At 29.4% G+C, this 20,988-nt stretch overlaps 3 protein-coding genes across 5 annotated transcripts; 2 read left to right on the top strand and 1 right to left on the bottom strand.

Annotated features, from left to right (window-relative positions):
- The first annotated feature begins 455 nt into the window (after positions 1 to 455).
- On the top strand, positions 456 to 3,040 carry MED21 (mediator 21). Of its 3 annotated transcripts, none has more exons than XM_020348563.2 (5): positions 456 to 604; positions 1,298 to 1,543; positions 1,933 to 2,010; positions 2,134 to 2,185; positions 2,609 to 3,040. In XM_020348563.2, exons 2-5 carry the CDS (start codon positions 1,337 to 1,339, stop codon positions 2,689 to 2,691), a joined length of 420 nt encoding a protein of 139 aa, XP_020204152.1. In that variant the 5' UTR covers positions 456 to 604; positions 1,298 to 1,336; the 3' UTR covers positions 2,692 to 3,040. The 3 variants fall into 3 exon arrangements, with proteins under 3 accessions (XP_020204152.1, XP_020204147.1, XP_082916334.1); XM_020348558.3 differs by lacking the exon at positions 456 to 604 and adding an exon at positions 622 to 794; XM_083060208.1 differs by lacking the exon at positions 456 to 604 and adding an exon at positions 1,196 to 1,219.
- A 1,428-nt stretch (positions 3,041 to 4,468) lies between these two features.
- LOC109791173 (CwfJ-like family protein) lies at positions 4,469 to 11,991 on the bottom strand. The gene is made up of 10 exons (XM_020350442.3): positions 11,832 to 11,991; positions 11,416 to 11,479; positions 10,749 to 11,333; positions 9,827 to 10,030; positions 9,562 to 9,729; positions 9,028 to 9,399; positions 8,078 to 8,157; positions 7,443 to 7,800; positions 6,762 to 6,974; positions 4,469 to 4,972 (listed from the first exon to the last, which is right to left on the bottom strand). Exons 2-10 carry the CDS (start codon positions 11,449 to 11,451, stop codon positions 4,634 to 4,636), a joined length of 2,355 nt encoding a protein of 784 aa, XP_020206031.1. The 5' UTR covers positions 11,452 to 11,479; positions 11,832 to 11,991; the 3' UTR covers positions 4,469 to 4,633.
- A 5,064-nt stretch (positions 11,992 to 17,055) lies between these two features.
- On the top strand, positions 17,056 to 18,491 carry LOC109794496 (heavy metal-associated isoprenylated plant protein 20). Its single transcript, XM_020353943.3, has 3 exons — positions 17,056 to 17,267; positions 17,373 to 17,448; positions 17,942 to 18,491. The coding sequence occupies exons 1-3, from the start codon at positions 17,196 to 17,198 to the stop codon at positions 18,232 to 18,234; spliced, it is 441 nt and encodes a 146-aa protein (XP_020209532.1). The 5' UTR covers positions 17,056 to 17,195; the 3' UTR covers positions 18,235 to 18,491.
- The last annotated feature ends 2,497 nt before the right edge of the window (positions 18,492 to 20,988 follow it).

Here is a 20,988-nt window from a genome sequence, read left to right as displayed (position 1 = left end):
CATCCTAATTTTATATTTTTATCTTTTATAATATTAATAACATATACTATTTTCATTTATTTTAAAAAAAAATTAATATTTTAACATGTATAATATAATATGTAAGATATATGTTTGCTCTTATATAATTAACATTTATAATAAATAAATACTTTTTAATATATAAATTATAATATAATTAGGATTCGTAATGAATAAATATTCTTAAACAAATAATTATATTATAATTTGAATTTATTTTTATTATCTATAATTTTAAAGTATTAATATTTATTTTAAAAATAAAAATAAAAATAATAAATTATTAAGAAAATCAAACTTTCAACTGATTTATTTAATAACTCATATTTTAAATTAAATTTTAATAAATTTATCGTTAAATTTAAAAATTTTAATACATAAATAAAATTTATAAAATTTTAAAAAAATAAAAATTATTTAATATTTTATTTTATTAATTTAAATTAATATATAAAATAATTTTATAATTATCTAGATCTGAATGAATGAAAAGAGTATGTTTTGAAATTTTTTTAAAAATCAGAAGTAGAGACTGTGGTGGTAGGAAGCGAGGAAGTTGTGCTTCTGCTATTGGAGTTTCAAGGTCATTGGATCCGATCCCTCTCTCTCTTTCTCTCTTTCTTATTTTATGTTCTTTGAATTCATGCCTATGCTAGCTAGGGTTTCACTTTTCGATGGGATCATTCTACCAAACCTCAATCTCAATTCCAATTTATACAACTCGCCTTACTGCATCATCAATTCATTGGAATGTGGAGGACCTTCAAACAAATGTCCTAATCCACGCCGTTTCTAGTTTTTGGTTTTACGCTTGCTCGCTTCCTTTAATTTGAATAATTAGTTATTAAATTAAACCTGTTGGTTGCTTACATCCCATTCCCATTTGTTCCGATATGTTTTCGTCTCAAGTTCAGATGCTGAATTGCTTGCATATTTAGTTAAGCTTGAAAGTTAAGAATTTGTCATTGATTTCGTTAATTTTTTGTGTTCTGCCCTAGTTAGTGTGTTAATAGTCCTGTTGCTGCTGAATTTTGATAATTAGGGCTGCGCTTTATTATAAGCTTATGTATATATGTCATTTGTAGGTTTTATAATACTACCTCCTCTTATTTATATAAGAAACAACAGGACTGAAGGTAGTATTATTTTTTTTCATTAGGTAAATTCTTCCAGTTGATGAGTCAAGTCTATGAATGCTGTACGAGCTTACATAGACTCTTGAGTTTGACAACCTTGCATGGACTTGTATATAACCTTTATATTTCTTATATTGCAGTTAAATTTAGCAAGTTTCCTCCAGAAAGTTGTTCTTGTAATGGATATAATCTCTCAGTTACAAGAACAGGTTAATTTGATTGCACATTTGGCTTTTAATACTGTTGGGACATTGCAAAGGGATGCCCCTCCTAATCGTCTGTCGCCAAATTATCCTGAACCACCTCCGCATACTACAGAGGATGGGACAAATTTTTCAGAACAGCCAAAGCTGATGAGTTCTGCCTTGGTGAAGGCGGCTAAGCAGGTATGTCCGTATGTAGCATATTAGTCAAAAGAGAAAAGGAGGCTAGTATAGGATACTGAGTTGTTTTATCTTTTCTCAGTGAAGAAAGAATGTAATTTGTTACTAATAAACTATGGAGCCTGGCCATGCCTCATGAAACACAACACATATCAACACTAGACTAGTACACTACACACACACACTAGATTGTTAGTTTAGAAATTTTAAACCCATATTGGACATATGCATAGGACCAAATTAATCAATTAGAGTCTAGCCTCTGTTTTTCTTGTTATGTTAATCTGTACTTCATCTTTATGTATCATGCCTTCTGTCTTCTATATTAAACAAATTAATTTATCAGATCACTTATGAGTGGTCCCTTGAAATATCTGTCGTTTCTTTTGCAGTTTGATGCATTGGTTACAGCACTTCCCATATCTGAGGGAGGTGAAGAAGCACAAATTAAGAGGATTACAGAACTACAAGTATGGAACTCACAGCTCACTCTGTTTTTTATGTGATTGACTGGTGTAATTAATAATAAATAATGATGTAATTGGAACATATAGTATTTATGTTTTTACATTGTTTCTACATTTTCCTTTCAGGCTGAAAATGATGCAATAGGCCAAGAACTTCAGAAGCAATTGGAAGCTGCAGGTCTGGCCAGTTTTTTTTTTTATATTTGAAGTCTAAACTTCTATCTTGATTTCTCTTTTATAACATGTGAAAGTATACATTTGTGTTAAATAGAAAAAAATAAGTTTTGTTAAGTTTGATGAAGAGTAAGATTCATGGAATAAGATGTCCTGGTTAATAATTGTCATATATAGAAAATATAAGGACTGTGTTTAATTTGAGAAAAACAATGAAAATTCAAAAGTAATTTGTTTAATTCAATAAAGGCAAGTATGCATGTTATTGGCTTTATATGTGGTTCTTATTCAAATTCTCAAAAATTAAAATAACAAGTGTTTCAGTATCTACAATAATATTAAAATTTTTAAACGATTTGTGCTTTGTGAATTTTAGAATGTTTTGAGGAATGTGAAATTGCTTAACACTATGTGTTTTTGATGTCAGAGAAGGAATTGAATGAAGTTCAGGAGCTGTTTAGGCAAGCATCAGATAATTGTTTGAACTTGAAGAAACCAGATGACAATTAGCTACTTGTGTTCCTGGGGTGTCAGAGATGAATTTGGCCACAAGTATCTCAACTTGGCACAAAGCAGGGACTACTGCAGGAGGATTTTCCTATTCTCCATGAAATCTTGGTTACCTAAAGAAGCTGTATTCATTAGTATGTTCTAACTTGTACATGTTAAGTGATATTTTGCAGAAGTTGATCAACGGTTGAGATACTGGTAATTGTTCCTGCTCTTGAAGTAATAGGTTTATTGTCATTAAGTGTTTATACTAACACCATCTTTGTTCATGTAGTCTCCAAAAAGTAAACACTTTATAGTGGTGATAGTTCTTTTTAATGAAGCCCGGGTAATTGTGTTTTAAGTATCATTTCCTGAGTTAAGTCATGCGTATTTCAAATAACCTGCTGCGACTATTAACACTCGCACATAATATGTTATTGAATAAATTTAGCATTAACCTTCTAGGAGCGTATCTCGCAAGACTTTTGTTATTGTGAGAAATAAAAATTATAATTCAAGTCATATAACTATACATAGATAATTAAGATTAAAATTTAACTAATGGTCATGTAATTAAATTTGTATATATCTTTTTACTTTTGACTGTTATTTTTTGTCTTTCCATTGGTGATGGGTATTTTCAGTGGTTTTTGTCTTGCCATTCGAAACTAATTCCTCTCGCAGATATGTAATTGTTATTCATTCGGAATTCTTTCTTAACACAAAATTGAACATGGAATTATTTATATATATTATAGTTTGACATAGATTTATAAGTTTTACTTCTCATAATGACCATTTTTTTTGCTCAATGTTTCCAATCATCTGTATATGACTGTGCAAGTAAGATTAGTGACATTAGTTATTAGAACATATTTGCATTTGATATTTTGCATACACATCAAGTGCTCTAATATTTTGAAAGATGGTGTTGTTTATTATCTATTGAATTAGCGTATAGCTTTGAGATTAAAAGAAAACAAAACCAAAGGGGGGAGTTTAGGTCGCAGATTCGATTTCCTTCAATTTTAAATAAAAAATTTATCGTCGTATGTGGTGCACGAGCTTTTAAGGCATATTTCACTATCGTGCAACATTAGCTTGTTTGGGAATATTCTGGAATAAAAATATTTTAGAACGGATATTTTTTATAAATAAAAAATAAAAAAAATGAGCTCAGTATTTAGCAACATTTACTTGCATAATATTGCAGAGATTTATTTGTGTAAATAGTATGAAGTTCTTTTTTTGGCGTAAACCTATTTTATTAGAGAAACAAACGATTTTTAAATATGACAAATACTGAACAAATGATAAATATATTAAGAATGTAATATTGATATACTTGTTAAAAATAATTTGATAGTATTATTATTTATGATTGAATGAGTAATAACAATAAAATGCTAAGTTCATTAAACTTGGACGCATCATGATACCATGCCGAGTACATTAAATTCATGACAGTATATTTTTCACTAAATAGTGTATAATAATAAAATGCCCACAATAGTTTTGTCTAATGCTATTCTAAAGGCAACTAACCTAAAATAATTTATTGATAAAATAATGCCATTTTATTGTGTAAATAAGATATATTTTGTGAATCTCACTCAATCAATCCAACTTGACCAAAATGTAATAAACAGTTATTTCTCCCAAGATCAGTTCTACTCATCACGATATTGATTTTTCTCCCCCACTTGGCAAACTACCTAAACAGAAAAGCTACGAATTCTTGTAATGAATAGAAGGAGCAGGCATGACCACTGATCAGTGGCTGAACGCATACATGAACAACGAATAAAAATTATTTCACTTTTCAACTTTTGGGAATAAGGAGGGGGGTTACAAATACAAAATTCATTTCTATCAGTTAACATATATTTAACTCATAAGCAATATTAACATATATTAATTTAATTCACAAGTCAAAGGGACCTAATCTGTAAAATGTTGGTTAAGACGCTTCATGAAGCTGTTTTGTCCAGTCAAAGTGATTCCACTCTTTGGAAAAGGTAGCAACTGCTTGCTTTTGCACCTCGACTGCGTCGTAGCGTCGTCGCCTATACATGTCTTCCTCTGCCAAATGTAGCATGCCTCTTAAGACATTCAAGCCAAGGCTGCTGTTGAACTGCTTTTCATCATCAATCACATGAACAAAACCCTTGTTTAGACCAAATTCAACGTGGAAATATGGAAAATGCTTCGGAATTGAATTGCGCAATCCCTTTTGACTTGTGTCGATAAGTTTCTTTGCATTGTGCTGACTCCACTCATCTTCAGCTTCATCAATCGCCTGTGATTTTAAAGAGTTTAGAATTTTAAAATTCACATACATAAAAATAAAAATAAAAATATTAAATGAAGTGATAATGAATAGATAAAAGAGAACCATCAAAAACAAAAACACAAGATACAATAGGTTTTTTATCACAAGCCCTGGAATTCCAATGCTCAAGTGAAACTAGATAACATGGGCGGGCGACAAGAGAAATATCATTTAACAAACTTGTTCATATCTAGTATGCTTCTAATAATATTTGCCACTCATCAAAAGATAATATGTAGCAAGGGTGTACAAATAAAACCATAAACTGCACTGAACCGCATCCAAAAATAAAACCAATTAAACTAGCTTATAGACCACATTCAGGGTGGTATTTAGTTTTAAGTTTTTAATTTTTTAAAAATCAAAACCAGTTTTTGGTTTTTAGTTTCAATTAGGATTTTAGCCAATGTAATGTACAAGCTAAATATTTATTATATAACTAAAATTTATAAATATATATATATATACAAATAAATATTATGTTTGAATATATAAACCACATTTAAAAATTATATAAATAGATATTTTCAAACTTATAAATTATATTTTAGAGTTATCATAAGTAATCTATATTGTAGCAAAATATTATTTTTATTTATTGATAATTTTTTTTAAAATATTAAAATTCAATTTGTAAATAATTATAATAAACAAAAATCGAATTAGATAAAAAATTAAAAAAAAATCCTAAAACCCTTCTCGTACAAGATAGAAGTTTGTGTTTAATATATAGAAGTTGATTTGTATAAATAGATATTTTTAAATATATAAATTATATTTTAGAGTTATGATAAGTAATCTATATTATAGCAAAATATTATTTTTATTTATTGATAATTTTTTAAAAAATATTAAAATTCAATTTGTAAATAATTATAATAAACAAAAATCAAATTAGATAAAAAATTAAAAAAATTCCTAAAAACCTCGTACAAGATAGAGTAGGTTTGTATTTAATATATAGAAGTTGATTTGTATAAATAAATATTTTTAAATATATAAATTATATTTTAGAGTTATGATAAATAATTTATATTGTAGCATAATACTATTTTTATTTATTGATAATTTTTTAAAAAAATATTAAAATTTAATTTGTAACTAATTATAATAAATAAAAATCAAATTAGATAAGAAGTTTAAAAAATCTATAAAAACTCTTTCGTTAAAGAAAAGTCCCTAAAAATGCTTTTGTGCAAAATAAAGGTTCATATTTAATATATAGGAGTTGATTTTTTTGTTTTCAGTTTTGAAAAATTATTGTAGTTTTCTTTTAACCAGTTGTTTGACAAAATCAATTCTTTCACAAATCATATATATATACTTTTTAGTTGCCGATTCTTCCATCATAAATAATGAGTTTACATACACAATCATCATCAATCTAGGAGCAATAAAAACATAGAAAAGCCACTATTTTGGGCTTCTATGGCAGCCACTATGGCCACTATAGAAAACTGCTGCACTATTTGAATCCCGTGGCAGCCCAAGGCCGCTCTCCTATCCCACTATAGCTCGTTTTTAACTACTATGCATCATATATGAGTATGACCGTATAGATTGCTACAGTAGTTCAGATCAATTGCTCAAGAAGCCAAGGAAGAAACTCTAAAAACTAGCCTTAAGAACACAACACCATTATGCAATTATGTGCAGCCTGATAGATTAATAGTTCATTTCACGGATGCATAAATGAAAAGCATCATTTTTGAAGGAAGAAGTTAGCAATCAAATAAAATAATGTTTGGCATCTCACCTTTTTAAAGTATAAAGGAGCCTCTTTGGCAATATCTTGGGGTAAAGGAACGCACTCAACCATACAATGATGCCGTTGCTGTGCCAATCCCATCACAGTTTCAAGAAACACTACCTCCTTCTCTTGCTTAGCAAACATCATAATTAGGCACTTCTTGAAGTTTCGAATTTCTGTCCACACATTATCATCCACCGATCTTGTAGCTGATTCATGCTGTCAGATAAAAGGAAAAAAAAAGTTACATAAGTAAAAAATTAAAAAATTTAAAAAAAAATACTTAAGTTGCTTGTGTCAAACCAACTGGCTCAAAAATCTAGTGAGCACTTTCAATTCACATCACATTTACAACTTAATGTTACTTCCAATGCATGCAATAATACTAATCTACAGAATTATCATTCCAATTTCAAGAAAGCAGTATCAAATACACTTTAATTCTCACTACTATGATCCATTTGAATATTCTCCTGGATTCGCATCATTTATCTAGGATCAGTTATAGTCATAAAGGAAAATCTTCAGCTGTTGAATCCCGTCAAATAGCATATTTTTCCATAAGAAAAATATCAAAGAACTGAATCACTCATATTGCAGGATTGAATTCAGTAAACAACAAGCCTACACACTGCTTTCAACTGGTGTCAACTCTGAAGAAACAACAGTAGCAGAAATTGAGGTCACCTGAATTGGTAAAATGCAGCAATGACCCGGCACTACAGGCTGCCACTTTGGCAACATAAGATATGTGAAATTTGCAATTGAAACAACAAGATGCATTGGCCGATTTGGATTTTCTAAACAAAAGAGGCAGCGCTCTTGCTGAGTCAAGAATCGATTTGTCTTGTTTTGGATACTCTTGTGATCATCACCTCCTTGCTTCTTTCTACTCTTTCTGCTTGGACCATCCTCAAAGTCATATTCATCATCAGCCTGAGTAGAAGCCCTAAACTGCTTGTTCTGCATTATCTTGCGAGCAAGATGCATATCAGCATCATCCTCTCCTTTCTTCTGATCAGCAGATATCTTCTGCATAGCATACCTACAAAAAGAAAAATATCCCCATTAAAAACATAAGACTAGAGTAGATAAAGCTGTAGAAACCAACAATAATAATAATGCAACAAATCAAACATGTTTACAAACTTACAAAGAAGAGTAAATAAATGCAAACTAAGTTTAAAAATAAATAAAAAAAGAGTTGCCCTGTTTTTCTGCAATGTGCAAAATGTTGTCACATAAGAAATGAACAAATCAAGTGCTTATGGGATAAAAGAGAACAGAAAAACAAATAACTGAAATCCAAGACAACAAAATACCTTCTAGAGCCTCCCTCGGTTCTTGATCTAATTGTATGATCTTGATTTCCCTGCTTTGTGTTCATAACTTTTGCTTCTTGCTGCCCACCAAAACAAGAACAAAACCAGACAATGAAATCAAAATAATCAAAAGAAACCAAATGGATGTTTTTGTAGACAGTAGATAAATTCAATATGTTGAAATGTTATGTTTCCTTAATTTTTCCTATGTAAATACTATTTGTTTCCTTCAATATGTGACAGCTGCATAATTAGGAAGAATTTGCAGGCTGTAATTACTATATTTAGTCCCTGTAATCAAGATTTTGCCATTAAAAGACAAAGTGCATCTCTCAGAAATTTCAGAACCAATTTCAGTTTTATTTTCAAGTCAATTGACTAGGCTAATGTCGCCTCCTCCCAAAGCAATGTACAATAGAAGCAAAAGGCAAAGAAAGATAATGTACTCTTACAAAGCTAGATTTTTTTTAACTCCTCCCTCTTTCCCACCATCTTCTTACAAGTTCAACTTCCAAGAAAAAAAAAACAATACAAAACATGAAAGAGAAGTACAGACAGAACAAAATGTATAATTTCAGTGCAAGTGATAAAGCAAGACTGACAAAGAAATTTTTTATAAACAAGTAGTAAATCACTGGTGGAAATAATTCGCTGTAGACTTCTCTAGGCAGCAGGAACAGAGAAACCCAGTTTGTCCTTATTCTGGAGGAAGGACCATAATCACAAACATTGAAACCATTATCTAAAAAGGCAGTTTGTTATGGGTATTTCTACATCTAATCTCACATGACGGAATAAACTAATTGCACATATTGCCAAATTCAATGCTAAACAGGCACAGGAAATGGTTGAGAAAAAAAAAATCAGGATGCATTACTTTAATCCACAAAAATGATAAGAAGGAAACAAAGTCTATAAAAGACACCATATTCTCTTATTTTATGCCTTACCATTAGTTTCTCAGCTTCTTCATGTTTTCCCTTCAGACGAAGTTGCATAGCCTTAGCTGCTAACTGGTTTGCACTCATCTCATTCTTGACTATGGCACTGCTTTCTCCAGGTGTTTTTGCTTCCAATGAAACCTTTTCCAATTCAGCACTTCCCAAAACAGAGCTATCAGAATTCTTACTCATCTTGCTGCCAAAATCATGCATAAAGCTTCCATCATTAGTAAACTTGTTTAGGCTAGATACTGCAGCCGAGATGACCCCAGCACCCTCGGCTACAACTTGTTGACTCTTTCGCTTTCCCCAAGATAAAGAATCTTGAACTTTAGGTGCTTTCATTTCATGGCGCCTAACAGAAACATCCTTTAAGTAGTCCTGCCAGAGTTTCATTAGCCAACTTCAGTAAAGTGTAACAGTATATGTTTCCGAATAGCAGAAAAATGAGATTAACACCATAAAATTTATTGGAGGACATAAAACCCATTGAAGGAACAAGAAAGAAATGTGAAAAAGTTCTTTATCTGTTATCAAAGTTACCCTTTTAGAATCCCTTCGACCAAGCTTATCAGAATCTGGTGAATTTTCTTCAGTTATCCCTCTTTGTCTATTTTTTATAGCACATAGATGAGCTCGAGCTGGGGCAGCTGTATGAGATGCAACAGAAACAGTCAAATCACCAACAGAACCCCACCTTTCTTCCACAACCTGCACACATCCATATATAGTAAACAGATTTTACATGATGACAAAGATATCTATTTATATAGGAACAAGGAATATCTGAAAAGCAAGGCATAAAAACCTCATGAAGGTTTCGTCCTTCTCGAGCTGCTTGCTCTTGTGCACGCTTTAAGGCTTTAAGTCTCCAACTTGCGCCTCCATCCCCAACAAGGGAAGAAGATAGAAGTTGTTCAGCACCAACTTTAGCTCCATCACTTTCTTCCGGGTAACCACATCCATTATCCTTCAAATATGGATTCAGTTCCTTAGGATTTACCTTCTTTGACTGAAAAAGAAAGGAAACAACTTAGTCCTTTTATCACTTTACATTGGCTAAGAAAGAAAGATGAATACAAGCTGCAAACTAAATGGAAACATTTAAGACAGACCACAAATGAACAGGCACTTCAACTATTGGAATGTCAACAAGGAAATTGAAACATTGTTCACTAATTCTTATCTTAAATAAAATTCACATATGAATAATATAATACATGAATATAAAATAATTCTCTTGCAGAAGAAGGCCGAAGGATCAAACCATTTTATCTTCAAAAGGCATTAGCTCACCATGTCAACTATCTTATACCTTTTTTTTTTAGTTTTGGATAAAATCAGATAACTTTTTTTCCTGTTTAACCAGTTAACCTTTTCTCCTCCTTTTATTTTATCTTTTGATTCACATTTTTCTTTAATATGGTGATGATAGCAATATAAGGGGAAAAATAAATTTCTTTTCACTTTGATTTCTTCTTTAGTTTTATTCCTACTTATTTTATCCTTCCCTTCCCATCGATCCTTTCATTTTTTGTAAGAAATAGCAGAAAATTACACCAGCATATAGCAGTTGATAAAGAGAGAATCCAAGCAAAAGCAACAAAAATAATATACATAAAACAATTTGTTCCCTTTAAGGACAGGAAGAGAATAAAAGTATAGAACCTGATAGGAGAGCTACATATTTAAACAGCCAAGAGGGAAAGAAATTTAACACCGAGACATACCTCCTCAACCGGAACTTCCTCTGGCAATTCCTCTGTTTCTGGAACTGCAGGCCTCTTACTTTCAGACCTAAGCATCCAATCCAATCCCATTTCTTTTCTTGCAATTTCCATCTCACTTGTAGAATCTACCGTGCCACTGCCAGCTTCACCTTTGATCTTGTTCCTCTTACTCCCGTATTTTCTGTCTGACTTTTGGCGCTTCCCTTGTCGACCCAAAAAACTATCACTACCATCAGAAGAACATGAGGCGTCTTCCTCATCCTCAGATGTATATTCTTTTTTACCACTCATCGATCTTGATCTTCCTTTTGACCTTTCACCAGAATCACCATCATCCCTTTTCTTTTTTGCTTTCCTCCTTCTCTTCTTTTCATCTTGCTCACTTTCACTTTCAGTTGTGTAAAATGAAGAATCTTCTTCGGACGAATACCATTTCTTCTTTCTAGATCCTTTCTTTATCTTATCAAGCTCATCATCATCATCGGAGCTGTTCCTAGAGCTCCTCCCTTTCCTCTTACTCTTTCCCCTCCTCTTATCTGATTTTTTCCTTTCTTTCGAGATAGAATCCAAGTCCTCATCATGCACCTGTCATACATGTATCAGCCAAAACAATGGGAACAACAACAGTAACACTCACACTAAGATGCAACTTGATAGCTCTACTCACCTGGTCCCGGGGAATGAATTTCACGCCTGAAAGCATTTTCTAGATTGCTACACTGTACCAATGTCTGCATAAAAATAAAATTACGAAAAACAAGACACAAATAAGGGTTTTTATTTGAAATACTCCTCAACACAGGTCATAACAATCGAAAATTCGAAATAACACAGTATGCAGAAGTAGAGATAACCAAAATATATATATATATATATATATATATATATATATATATATATATAGGGATTAATAGCAAATGAACAGATAAGAGTGTTGTAGGGCGAAGAAAGTAAGAAAAGTTCGGGATGCATAAAATTGAACCGGAACATTGCGTGGAAATTGAGTGCAGAATTTCGTCGACTAATCGTGGAAAATTGAATTTCAAAAAGAGAGAGAGAAACCAGCGATGGTGAAGAACATACCCTAACAAAACGAATAAAGATGCCGGTGGAGAGTGTTCTCAGGCAACGACGACACGAGGAAAGAGGAGAAGCTGGTTGCGATCTGCCTTGGGTTCAGACGCCGCCGTTTTGAGCTTTGCACTCCTTGTCGTTCTGTTAACCCCGCACGATTTCTTTTCAATTTTATTGAAAATAATAGTTTATTTTTTAGATAATAATATTGAATATTTACGCCCTAATTGGTAAGCGAGAAATATACAAAAAATAGGATGGAGAGTTACGAAATTGGTAAGAAATAAAATTTGTAACTTGTTAAGAATCAACGAAATTTGTCGATTAAAAAAATTAAAAAGTGTGAGTCTCTTATTTTTTATTATTTTTTTTATAAAAATAGCATAAAATCTCTTTTTTTTAAAAAAAAAAACAGCATAAAAATGAACGACAATAACTTAAAATTCATTGATATTCGACTAAATAAAGGTTTTATTTGATTACACTTATTTTTGAAAATGTTAACAGATTTTATTTTATTTAATTAAATAAAAATTTTATTCGATTATGTTACTTACGAGAATGTTTATAAAACTTTTAATCGATTAAAAAAAATATTCGAATGAAAGTTTAAAATTTATAACTTTCAATCGGTTACAAAATAATCTGAGTTGATTCAAAATTTGTTATCCCCATGAAAAATTTGTTATTTGAATAAAATTTAAGACGAGTTATTTGAATTGAAAAAATCTTTTTTAATTTAAAAATTTGTTATCCGAATGAAAAATTAATAAAAAAAAATATTTTTATTTTTGTATGTCTTACTTTTTACTCTATTTATTTATTAAGACTTATATACCTTATTTTTTATCTATCTCTTCCTATCTTATTAAACATACATAATATTATTTCTTTTCAATTAAATAATTAAATTTTTATTCTTTTTATTCTTTATTATTTTTCTCCATTTTATTTCTCACTCAGTTTATTCTCTTTATTAATGGGCTACCATGACCCTAATCCACTTATTCAGCAACTTTGTGGCCCAGATTCTTAATGGCTAAATGTGTAATTAATGAGGAGTCCATATAAAAGGCCTGGCTACATGCACTCGTGGATCGGCTGTACTTTTGCTTTACACTTTTTCTTCTTGGCACCAAAGGTTTTGTGCGAATACTGGTAAATTAATCTTGATTTTATTTTACTGAATCATAATACTAAATTTTAAAACATATATTAATATAAAAAATTACAAAGAAGATAATAAAATTCAAATTTAGAACTTTAATTATATTATTCTAATCTCATCACTAAATTAATGCTAGTGATTCAAACTCAAAAGAAAAACAAAAATAGAAATAGTTGGAGAAGTTAAAGGTGATATTTCAATTTTCCATGATTTTGTGGTGAGTGTTTTTCCATGTGCAAACTCTCTCTAATTTATATTTATTTTAGCACATTTTTACACAAATATAATCATATTTATATTATTTCATAATGAATATGTAATTACATTATTTTAAATGTGGTATTACATATATATGTAGAAAACATGCAATTGTTTATATTCTTATAGTATATTTATATTCAATATATTTATATCTTATTATATATAAATTTTTTAATATAATTAGCATAGTAGTTAGACATTACGTATCCACATATTATGAAGATGAACTGTAATAAGTAACTCGATTTTTACTATGTATAAAAACTCGTAAAATCAACAACGATAATAGTATTATGAACGAGATTATTCTCTAATTCGTTGAGTTAGGAAAGTCACATGACAAGAAAAAAAAATTGTAATAAATATATTAATTATTTATTTATTGTTATAAAGTATATAAGAATAAATATATTACATAAAATGATAAAATATATTTATATTTTATGTATTAGAAATTTATAGATTCAAGAATTCGGTCTAATAGTTCTTATGTAAAATAGAATTTGGCCCGCGTTATTAGTTACATATGGAATATTTTTCATAAATGTTACCATGAATGAATTTCTTCTAGTAGTTCAATAATGAGAACTATGTAGTAGGGTGAGATGTTGTTCAATTCTCATGTCTAGGGGTTTGTGAATTTATTTCTAATTTTTGTCTGCCAAATCAACGCAAGGGCCCAAAAAATGCCATGTTTATCAATACAATGTGTACCATTCAAAAAATAGAAAATATCAGGGTGAATTCAGAATTTCATATTTAAACTTATGAAAAGGCATATTTAATTTGCAAATAACTAATCTGTCCCTAGCTATCTGCTCCATTGAAAAAAAAAAAAAAAAACTAGTTATCTTGGTTGATTGATGGAAATGCCTAGAAGGGTACCACTTAGGCGCAAAGTACCAATGTTTGATCCCAGGCAAGAAAAACATGTAATGGTGACACATGGATAATAATGGAGATGAACAAAACGCAAATTTAGAAAGAACCATGGAATGGAAATCAATGAATAGAGGCCACAAGAGTCAGAAGAGGCAGATTAGATGGACATGGAAATTGAATTGTCATTCTCTATGCACCTATATAGTATATGCGTGGACCCATACAATTCATTTTGACAAGGATGCTGTTCATTTAAAAAGTCATACATAATAGTATTTGAAATATTTTAGTTGGAATATTAGTTTTTATATAGTTCGTTACATACTAATAATCTAATATGTTTAGTAATTAAAAGAAATTACAAAATAGGTTAAAAGTAATTTTTCATACTCCCATGGAAAAATATTGCTTTCTCAACCTTGATCATTAAAAGAAAAATATTAAAAAATAAATCACAGTAAAAATCAACAAACTCAAATAAATTTTCAAACATAAAAATATTTGGGTTAAATTATTCATTTGATTTTTTTATTTATCTTTTTAATTCAATTTAATCCTACTATCTCTAAACCAATCAATCTAATATTGCATTTATTTAATTGATGTCAATGTTTGATTATCATTAAATTAAGTTAAACAATGTTATGAGACATGTCAACGTGTCTATCGCATTGGAACTTGTATGATAGGGGGCCACAGTTGGAGCTGAATACGCCGTCACACAGAGTCACAAAGAAGCATAAACTCTAAATCTTTCTCCTTCCTTTTTCCCATTCCAGATCCATGCAGCTCTCTCCTTCCTTATCCCTTGTGTTGGTTGTTGGGTTATTGAGATTTAGGTTGGAACCGTAAGTAAGGATTTTATTTTGATTTTTGAATGTGCACATCTGATTTGGAAAAGGGAATACGTGAAGATGAAGAAGGAAAAATAAGAAACGGAAAAGTCATCAAAAAATCATTATCCATGACAATATGCAAAGGTCAGATAAAAAAGTAAAATAGAGGGGAAAAAAAAAACTTCCGCCAACTTCAACAATGACACATGACGATCTAGGTAATATGACTCGGAGGGATTGTTGGAAGAAGAAAAGGTAAATCGAGAAGAAAAAGAAAAAGAACAAGAAAAGAAAAAATTTCATTGATTAATTTACAATAATGCAAATCTAATGACTCACAAATTTTTTTCAAAGTGAGAGACATTATTTAGTCTCACATTATAAAATTTGTCTAAGACTATAAGTCAATTAAAAAAATATAATAAATCCATGTCATATGATCATATTATGTAGGTATTTATCATTAGTTATTTAAACAGAATTAACGAAAATCAAACATTAATATTAATTAAATAAAAATAGACTAAATTGACTATTTTAAAATAGTAAAAATAAATTAAAACAAAATTAAATAAAAAGATGAAGAATAATTTAACTAAATATTTACATTTCCAAAAATAATAATATAACCCGTCAAACCAACAGTCCAATAATAGCCTACACTTGAACACGCTTTGATTTGAAAGGGCTTTGGCATTTCCTCTTTTCTCAATTTGTTCTAAATGTCTAATCATGAATGAATAGCTAGCAATGCACTGTACATGCCAGGTGCAAACGATTACCAGTTGTGTGATTGATTGATATGATGGTCAAACATTGAATTATTATTATATAACTAAAGGAAATACAGGGTTACCCTTACCCATCAAATTGTACAAAAAATTATCGATACTCAACATTATACACCGATAATCAAAATAATTAGTTTCACGCATAAACTTTTTATGCAGAAACAATGGTTTAATATTAATTTGGCAAGGTGTTGGCATAATTACAACTCAGAGTGCGCGTAAAAGCAGAGCAAATAAAACCAGTGGCTCAACTAGCTGGAGCTAGCTCATGCATGCAACACATATGGGCACCAGAACACCATCCAAGTGATCAAAGTTACTATATGTTAATATACATGCAACGAGTCTTTCAACCAAAATGATAGCCAAAAAGGAAAAATAATAATTAAATACATAATTACGTTAAATTCAAGTGATGAGAACACCTTACCACTCATAATAATTCTACCTAATTCAAGTAAAATGATATTCCATAAAAGATATTTGCTGTCTTTAAAATAATATCACTATAAAAAAAAATTGCATATAGATATGCTAGATTTTCTACAGTTTCCCACTATTAAGATAGAAACATTGACACTCATATTAAATGATCCATCACAATCATTTCCACCAAAAATAAAGGAGGAAAGATCCATCGCATTTATGGACGATGCTATTGTATGGGTGCAATGAAATTAATGATTACGAAGTTCTTTTCTTTACTTATACTTTTGAGTAGAGGAGATACTGGATTGTAGTTCAGTTTTCATTTCATACTAAATCATGCTAAAAGGGTTAATTGTCTTTTGAGATGCTCAAATATTACCGAAATTATTTGTTTTTTTTTATAATAAGTGAACATTTCTTAAATAAATAAATAAAAACATTATATTTATGTAAATTAACGTACATGATCACAATTCACAAGGATAATATTACATAATTTTTCAACACATGATTTACTAACGTAAGAAAGGAGTTTTAAATAATTAAACAGAAGCCACGCGTCCACAAGAAGATGCTTGAAGAACTAAAAAGAAAGTTGAAAGTTGAAAAAATATATGTTTCTTTGAGCAAAAGAAACCAGCTAGAGTGCGGCTTGATAATAAGTAATTTACCCCTATCATTCTCAAATAATTAACTCCCCACATTCAATAATTTTGTCCATTCATGTCAAGTGGCTATTGTCACTATATTTGCGGAGACACACATAATTAGAGACAAAAGTCCTTGTCTAACTATTATTTTAAACATTAAACTTTAGCACAAGTAATGCATATATTAAGGACACCATTGCCCTTAAAAATATTGTTATATAGCCCCTTTCCCTCCCTCACTCTTTAATTTGCTTTCACTTCCTCTCTGTCAAATACTCTGTTCTGTCTCTGCTCCCTCCCCTATTCTGTTCAAACCCCTTTTTCTGTTCACTTCAAAAAAAACAACAACAAAGGGAATGGGTGCTCTTGATTTCCTTTCAGATTACTTCTCAGTTTCCACCCCTAAAAAGAAACGCAAACCAATGCAGGTTTTCATCACCTCCTATACCATATCATTTGTGTGTGTTTTAGTTGTGGTCTTAGTCTCAAGCAAATTATGATTTTATTTTCCTTTTTAATTATTTTTCTCGCAGACAGTTGAAATCAAGGTGAAAATGGACTGTGACGGCTGTGAAAGAAGAGTTCGGAATTCTGTTTCCAACATGTCAGGTTCGTATCTGTCTTTCTTAATTAATTACTTCCTCATATTTGTCTCCAATTTTTCAACCAAAGATATGAAAAAGAAACCTTCCTATTTTCATCTTCTTGTCTAGATAAATCACCCTAATAAATTAATTTTTTTGGTATTTTAATAATTTTCTCTATTAGACTGTTCAAATTCTCAAGGAACAAAATTTGAGTGAAGTGTCTCAGCTGTTAATGGTGCTAACATTTTTTTTTTATTGAGAATTAAAGTTATACTTCAGTAATCTATATTGACATTTAATGGGAATCATAATTATACATATTATTATGTAGGTAAAACTCTAACTATGGTTTATTTTTTTTCATGAATCTAATCTAACTATGATATACAAACAACACTAAAAGTAAAAACATCTAAAGAATTATATCTAGATGTTGTCCTTCTTAAAAGACTTGATTCAGATGTTGTTGGTGAGTAGAGAAAACAAAGGATTGATGATAGTTAACATGGATTCAGGTGTGAAACAAGTAGAGGTGAATAGAAAGCAAAGCAAGGTAACAGTGACAGGTTACGTGGACAGAAACAAGGTCCTAAAGAAAGTGCAAAGCACTGGAAAGAGAGCAGAGTTTTGGCCCTATATTCAGTACAACTTGGTGGCATATCCCTATGTGGCACAGGCATATGACAAGAAGGCACCCTCTGGCTATGTCAAAAACACCGAACAAGCACTCCCAAACCCAAACGCACCTGATGAGAAACTCACCTCCCTCTTCAGTGATGACAACCCTAATGCATGTTCGATCATGTAAATCAACATGCTAGGACTACCTTAGCTTGCAAGTTCATATGCTTCACTTTTTATGTGTGCATATATAGTTTCTTGGAGGCTATTTTTGAATCTCTCAATTTCTAGCTGTATTGTCTGTGTTCTAGGGACTAGGAATTAGGTTCTGCGTTTAAGTTGGAAGAATAGATGGAAATTCTGTTTGCTGCATGTGACAATCGTTGATATAGTTGTGTACTTGTGTAGTTATGTTTAAATATTAATAGCTACTGTTATACTTTATGATCATCTTGTGCAAAGTTTTTATAAAATAAGTAGTTCTGAGTAATTACGTGCCAGGATCAGGTTTCTGTTTCTTAATATGCGTTTACTCACACAAACTACAACGTTGGGGGCTAAAATGGAAATAAGAATATTTTGATTGGTGATACAATGTTAAGGATACAGTTTAGTTTCAAGGACAAATGTGCTGTGCGTAAATACTCCTTATCTATAAAAAATTTTATCATCCTCTACTTATTTTCATTTTAATCTTATTTTCTTCTCATCTCTTTCTTACTTTTCCATTATAGTATATTCTCTAGTAATATTAATATATATATTTTTTATTAATCTTCTATAATTTAGTTGACACAAATTAATTTTTCAAGAGAAAAAACAGTGATCGAATAGTTTTTTAAGATTACAAATGTGTAATGATTCATCCCTTGTTCGTTTAATAGTTATGGAGACTAATTTGAGTTACTAAGTAATGGTATTGTAGAGACTAAATTTATACAATTTTTTAGAGAATAGTTATATTTTAAGAATAGAAGAAAATGGTTAAAGTAAAGAATATCCTATATTTATAAGTTTGATGACTATTTTATTATTTTTCTTTGAAAATTAATTACTAAATTGGATCAAGTAATTCTTTTAAAAGGCAAATTAATGTTTATCGTAAAATTATAATATTTTTAGAAATAAAATAATTTATATTTTTTTGGTTAATACTATATTTTTTTTTTCACATAGATAAATTTTGCTTGAATTGAATAAGATAGTTATGAATGATAAACGAAATTCTTTTATCATTTAGTATATATGATTGTATACTCATGATTTGTACTTGAGATTATAAATTGACTAATAAATATTCTGGTCGGAAAAAGCCTACTATAAAAATCACTGTTACTCAAGGTATAGAACAAGTGCGAAAATAGGTAAATAAAATTTTATAAGAATTTAGTTTATGTTGTTTACGTAATATATTCTTAACTCGTGTTAATTTATTTAAAAGACTCTTTTATAATAAGGTTTAATTAAGATATAATTTATCTTTTAGTTAATATATATGTGTGCGCGTCTATATTTAATATTAATTTAAATAATATATATATATATATATATATATATTTAAAATAATAATAATAATAATAATAATATTTATATTTAACTACTTAATAAAGGCTCGTAGGCTTTTTAAATATCTTACAGTCTAACTTTTTTCTTTTATCAATAGGAGTACGATTAACTAAAAAAATACAAAATTTTCACTTAATTTATTTCATAGAAAGACTTGGCCTAGCAATTTTTATAACTCGATTCAAAGAAATTATTGATGGTTTAAATTTAAGAAATTAAATTCAATGCATTTTGGAGATAGATTTAGATTTCAACTCAATCTATTTTCACATTATATATGTTAAAAGTTAAATTAACTTTTGGTTGATCATTTGTAATAATAAATTCTAAATTTTGAATTTTGAATTTTTATTTTTGTAATTTTAGTCTTTTAATTTTATAAAATTCACAAATTTGGCTCCTCATCCAATGTTCATCTATTAATCGATTAAATTATAATATTAATCATGATATGAGATTAAATAGATGACATAAAATTAGTATTTAATAATATTCAAGTTAAATTTATTTTTATTTATTTCTTATTTTTATCACAAAAGAATAGTAAAATGAAATAAAAATGAAAATTAAAAATGTAATTTAGTCTAAATATTATTAAATATTAATTATTATGTTATCTATATGATGTTAGATTGTTAGATCACAATAAAGGTAATTTTAACAATTAATAAATGCACATGTAAATAAGGAGACCAAAATTATGAATTTTAAAAAATTGAGAGACTAAAATTACATATTTAAAAAATTGAAGGAAAAAAATTGTAGATTTAATTTTAGAGGGAGACCGAAATAACAATTTAACCTTTATTAAATTAAAATAATTATCATAAATAAGATTATTTTTATATGTTATTTTTAACATGAAAATTATTGTAATACAAAAAAAAAATACTAAAAAAGAACTTAGTCATCATCTAAGTCAAAAATAGTTAAAAGACGAATTTTACTTGTCTTTGTCCTTGAATGAAGATTTTATAGATAATTATTAAATCTTTTGGACACATTAAATATCATATTTTGATGTTTAATCATAGTCATTAATAATTAATTTATTTATTATTGAATACTATATTTTAATATTTAATTATGATAATTAATAACTAGATTATATATTAAATACGAGTCTTGAGTCTAATTGATGTTGAATAATTTACACTAGTTAAAATGAAATACAAAATGGTTGTATCGAACAAATTCAGATTAGAGTCATAAAATTAATTCTATAAAATTTAAAGTCTAATAGAAACACAAAATAAACCGTGTGACAAACACCTGAGCAACGACTAACGTATTTTCACTACTAATAGTCTGCCACATTTTAGTATGCCTTTAGTGTCTCTGCCGACTTTCACCCGTCATTTCAGCAAACACTTTC

The sequence above is a fragment of the Cajanus cajan genome, chromosome 7, assembly GCF_000230855.2.
Source record: "Cajanus cajan strain Asha chromosome 7, NIPB_CcT2T_4, whole genome shotgun sequence".
Classification (NCBI taxonomy): domain Eukaryota; kingdom Viridiplantae; phylum Streptophyta; class Magnoliopsida; order Fabales; family Fabaceae; genus Cajanus; species Cajanus cajan.
This window is presented reverse-complemented; position numbering and strand designations above follow the sequence as displayed.

What these genes read in the sequence shown, in the direction of transcription:
- LOC109791173 (XM_020350442.3), bottom strand. Translation starts at nt 11,451, where the DNA reads ATGCTTTCAGGCGTGAAATTCATTCCCCGGGACCAG. An exon ending in AGGAAGTTCCGGTTGAGGAG is followed by an intron (nt 10,031 to 10,748) that starts GTATGTCTCGGT and finishes TTTCTTTTTCAG; the next exon opens with TCAAAGAAGGTAAATCCTAA. An exon ending in AAGAAGCTGAGAAACTAATG is followed by an intron (nt 8,158 to 9,027) that starts GTAAGGCATAAA and finishes TTTGGTGGGCAG; the next exon opens with CAAGAAGCAAAAGTTATGAA.
- MED21 (XM_020348558.3), top strand. Translation starts at nt 696, where the DNA reads ATGGGATCATTCTACCAAACCTCAATCTCAATTCCAATTTATACAACT. An exon ending in TGGAGGACCTTCAAACAAAT is followed by an intron (nt 795 to 1,297) that starts GTCCTAATCCAC and finishes CTTATATTGCAG; the next exon opens with TTAAATTTAGCAAGTTTCCT. An exon ending in AGAGGATTACAGAACTACAA is followed by an intron (nt 2,011 to 2,133) that starts GTATGGAACTCA and finishes TTTTCCTTTCAG; the next exon opens with GCTGAAAATGATGCAATAGG.
- LOC109794496 (XM_020353943.3), top strand. Translation starts at nt 17,196, where the DNA reads ATGGGTGCTCTTGATTTCCTTTCAGATTACTTCTCAGTTTCCACCCCT. An exon ending in AGAAACGCAAACCAATGCAG is followed by an intron (nt 17,268 to 17,372) that starts GTTTTCATCACC and finishes TTTTTCTCGCAG; the next exon opens with ACAGTTGAAATCAAGGTGAA. An exon ending in TTCTGTTTCCAACATGTCAG is followed by an intron (nt 17,449 to 17,941) that starts GTTCGTATCTGT and finishes ACATGGATTCAG; the next exon opens with GTGTGAAACAAGTAGAGGTG.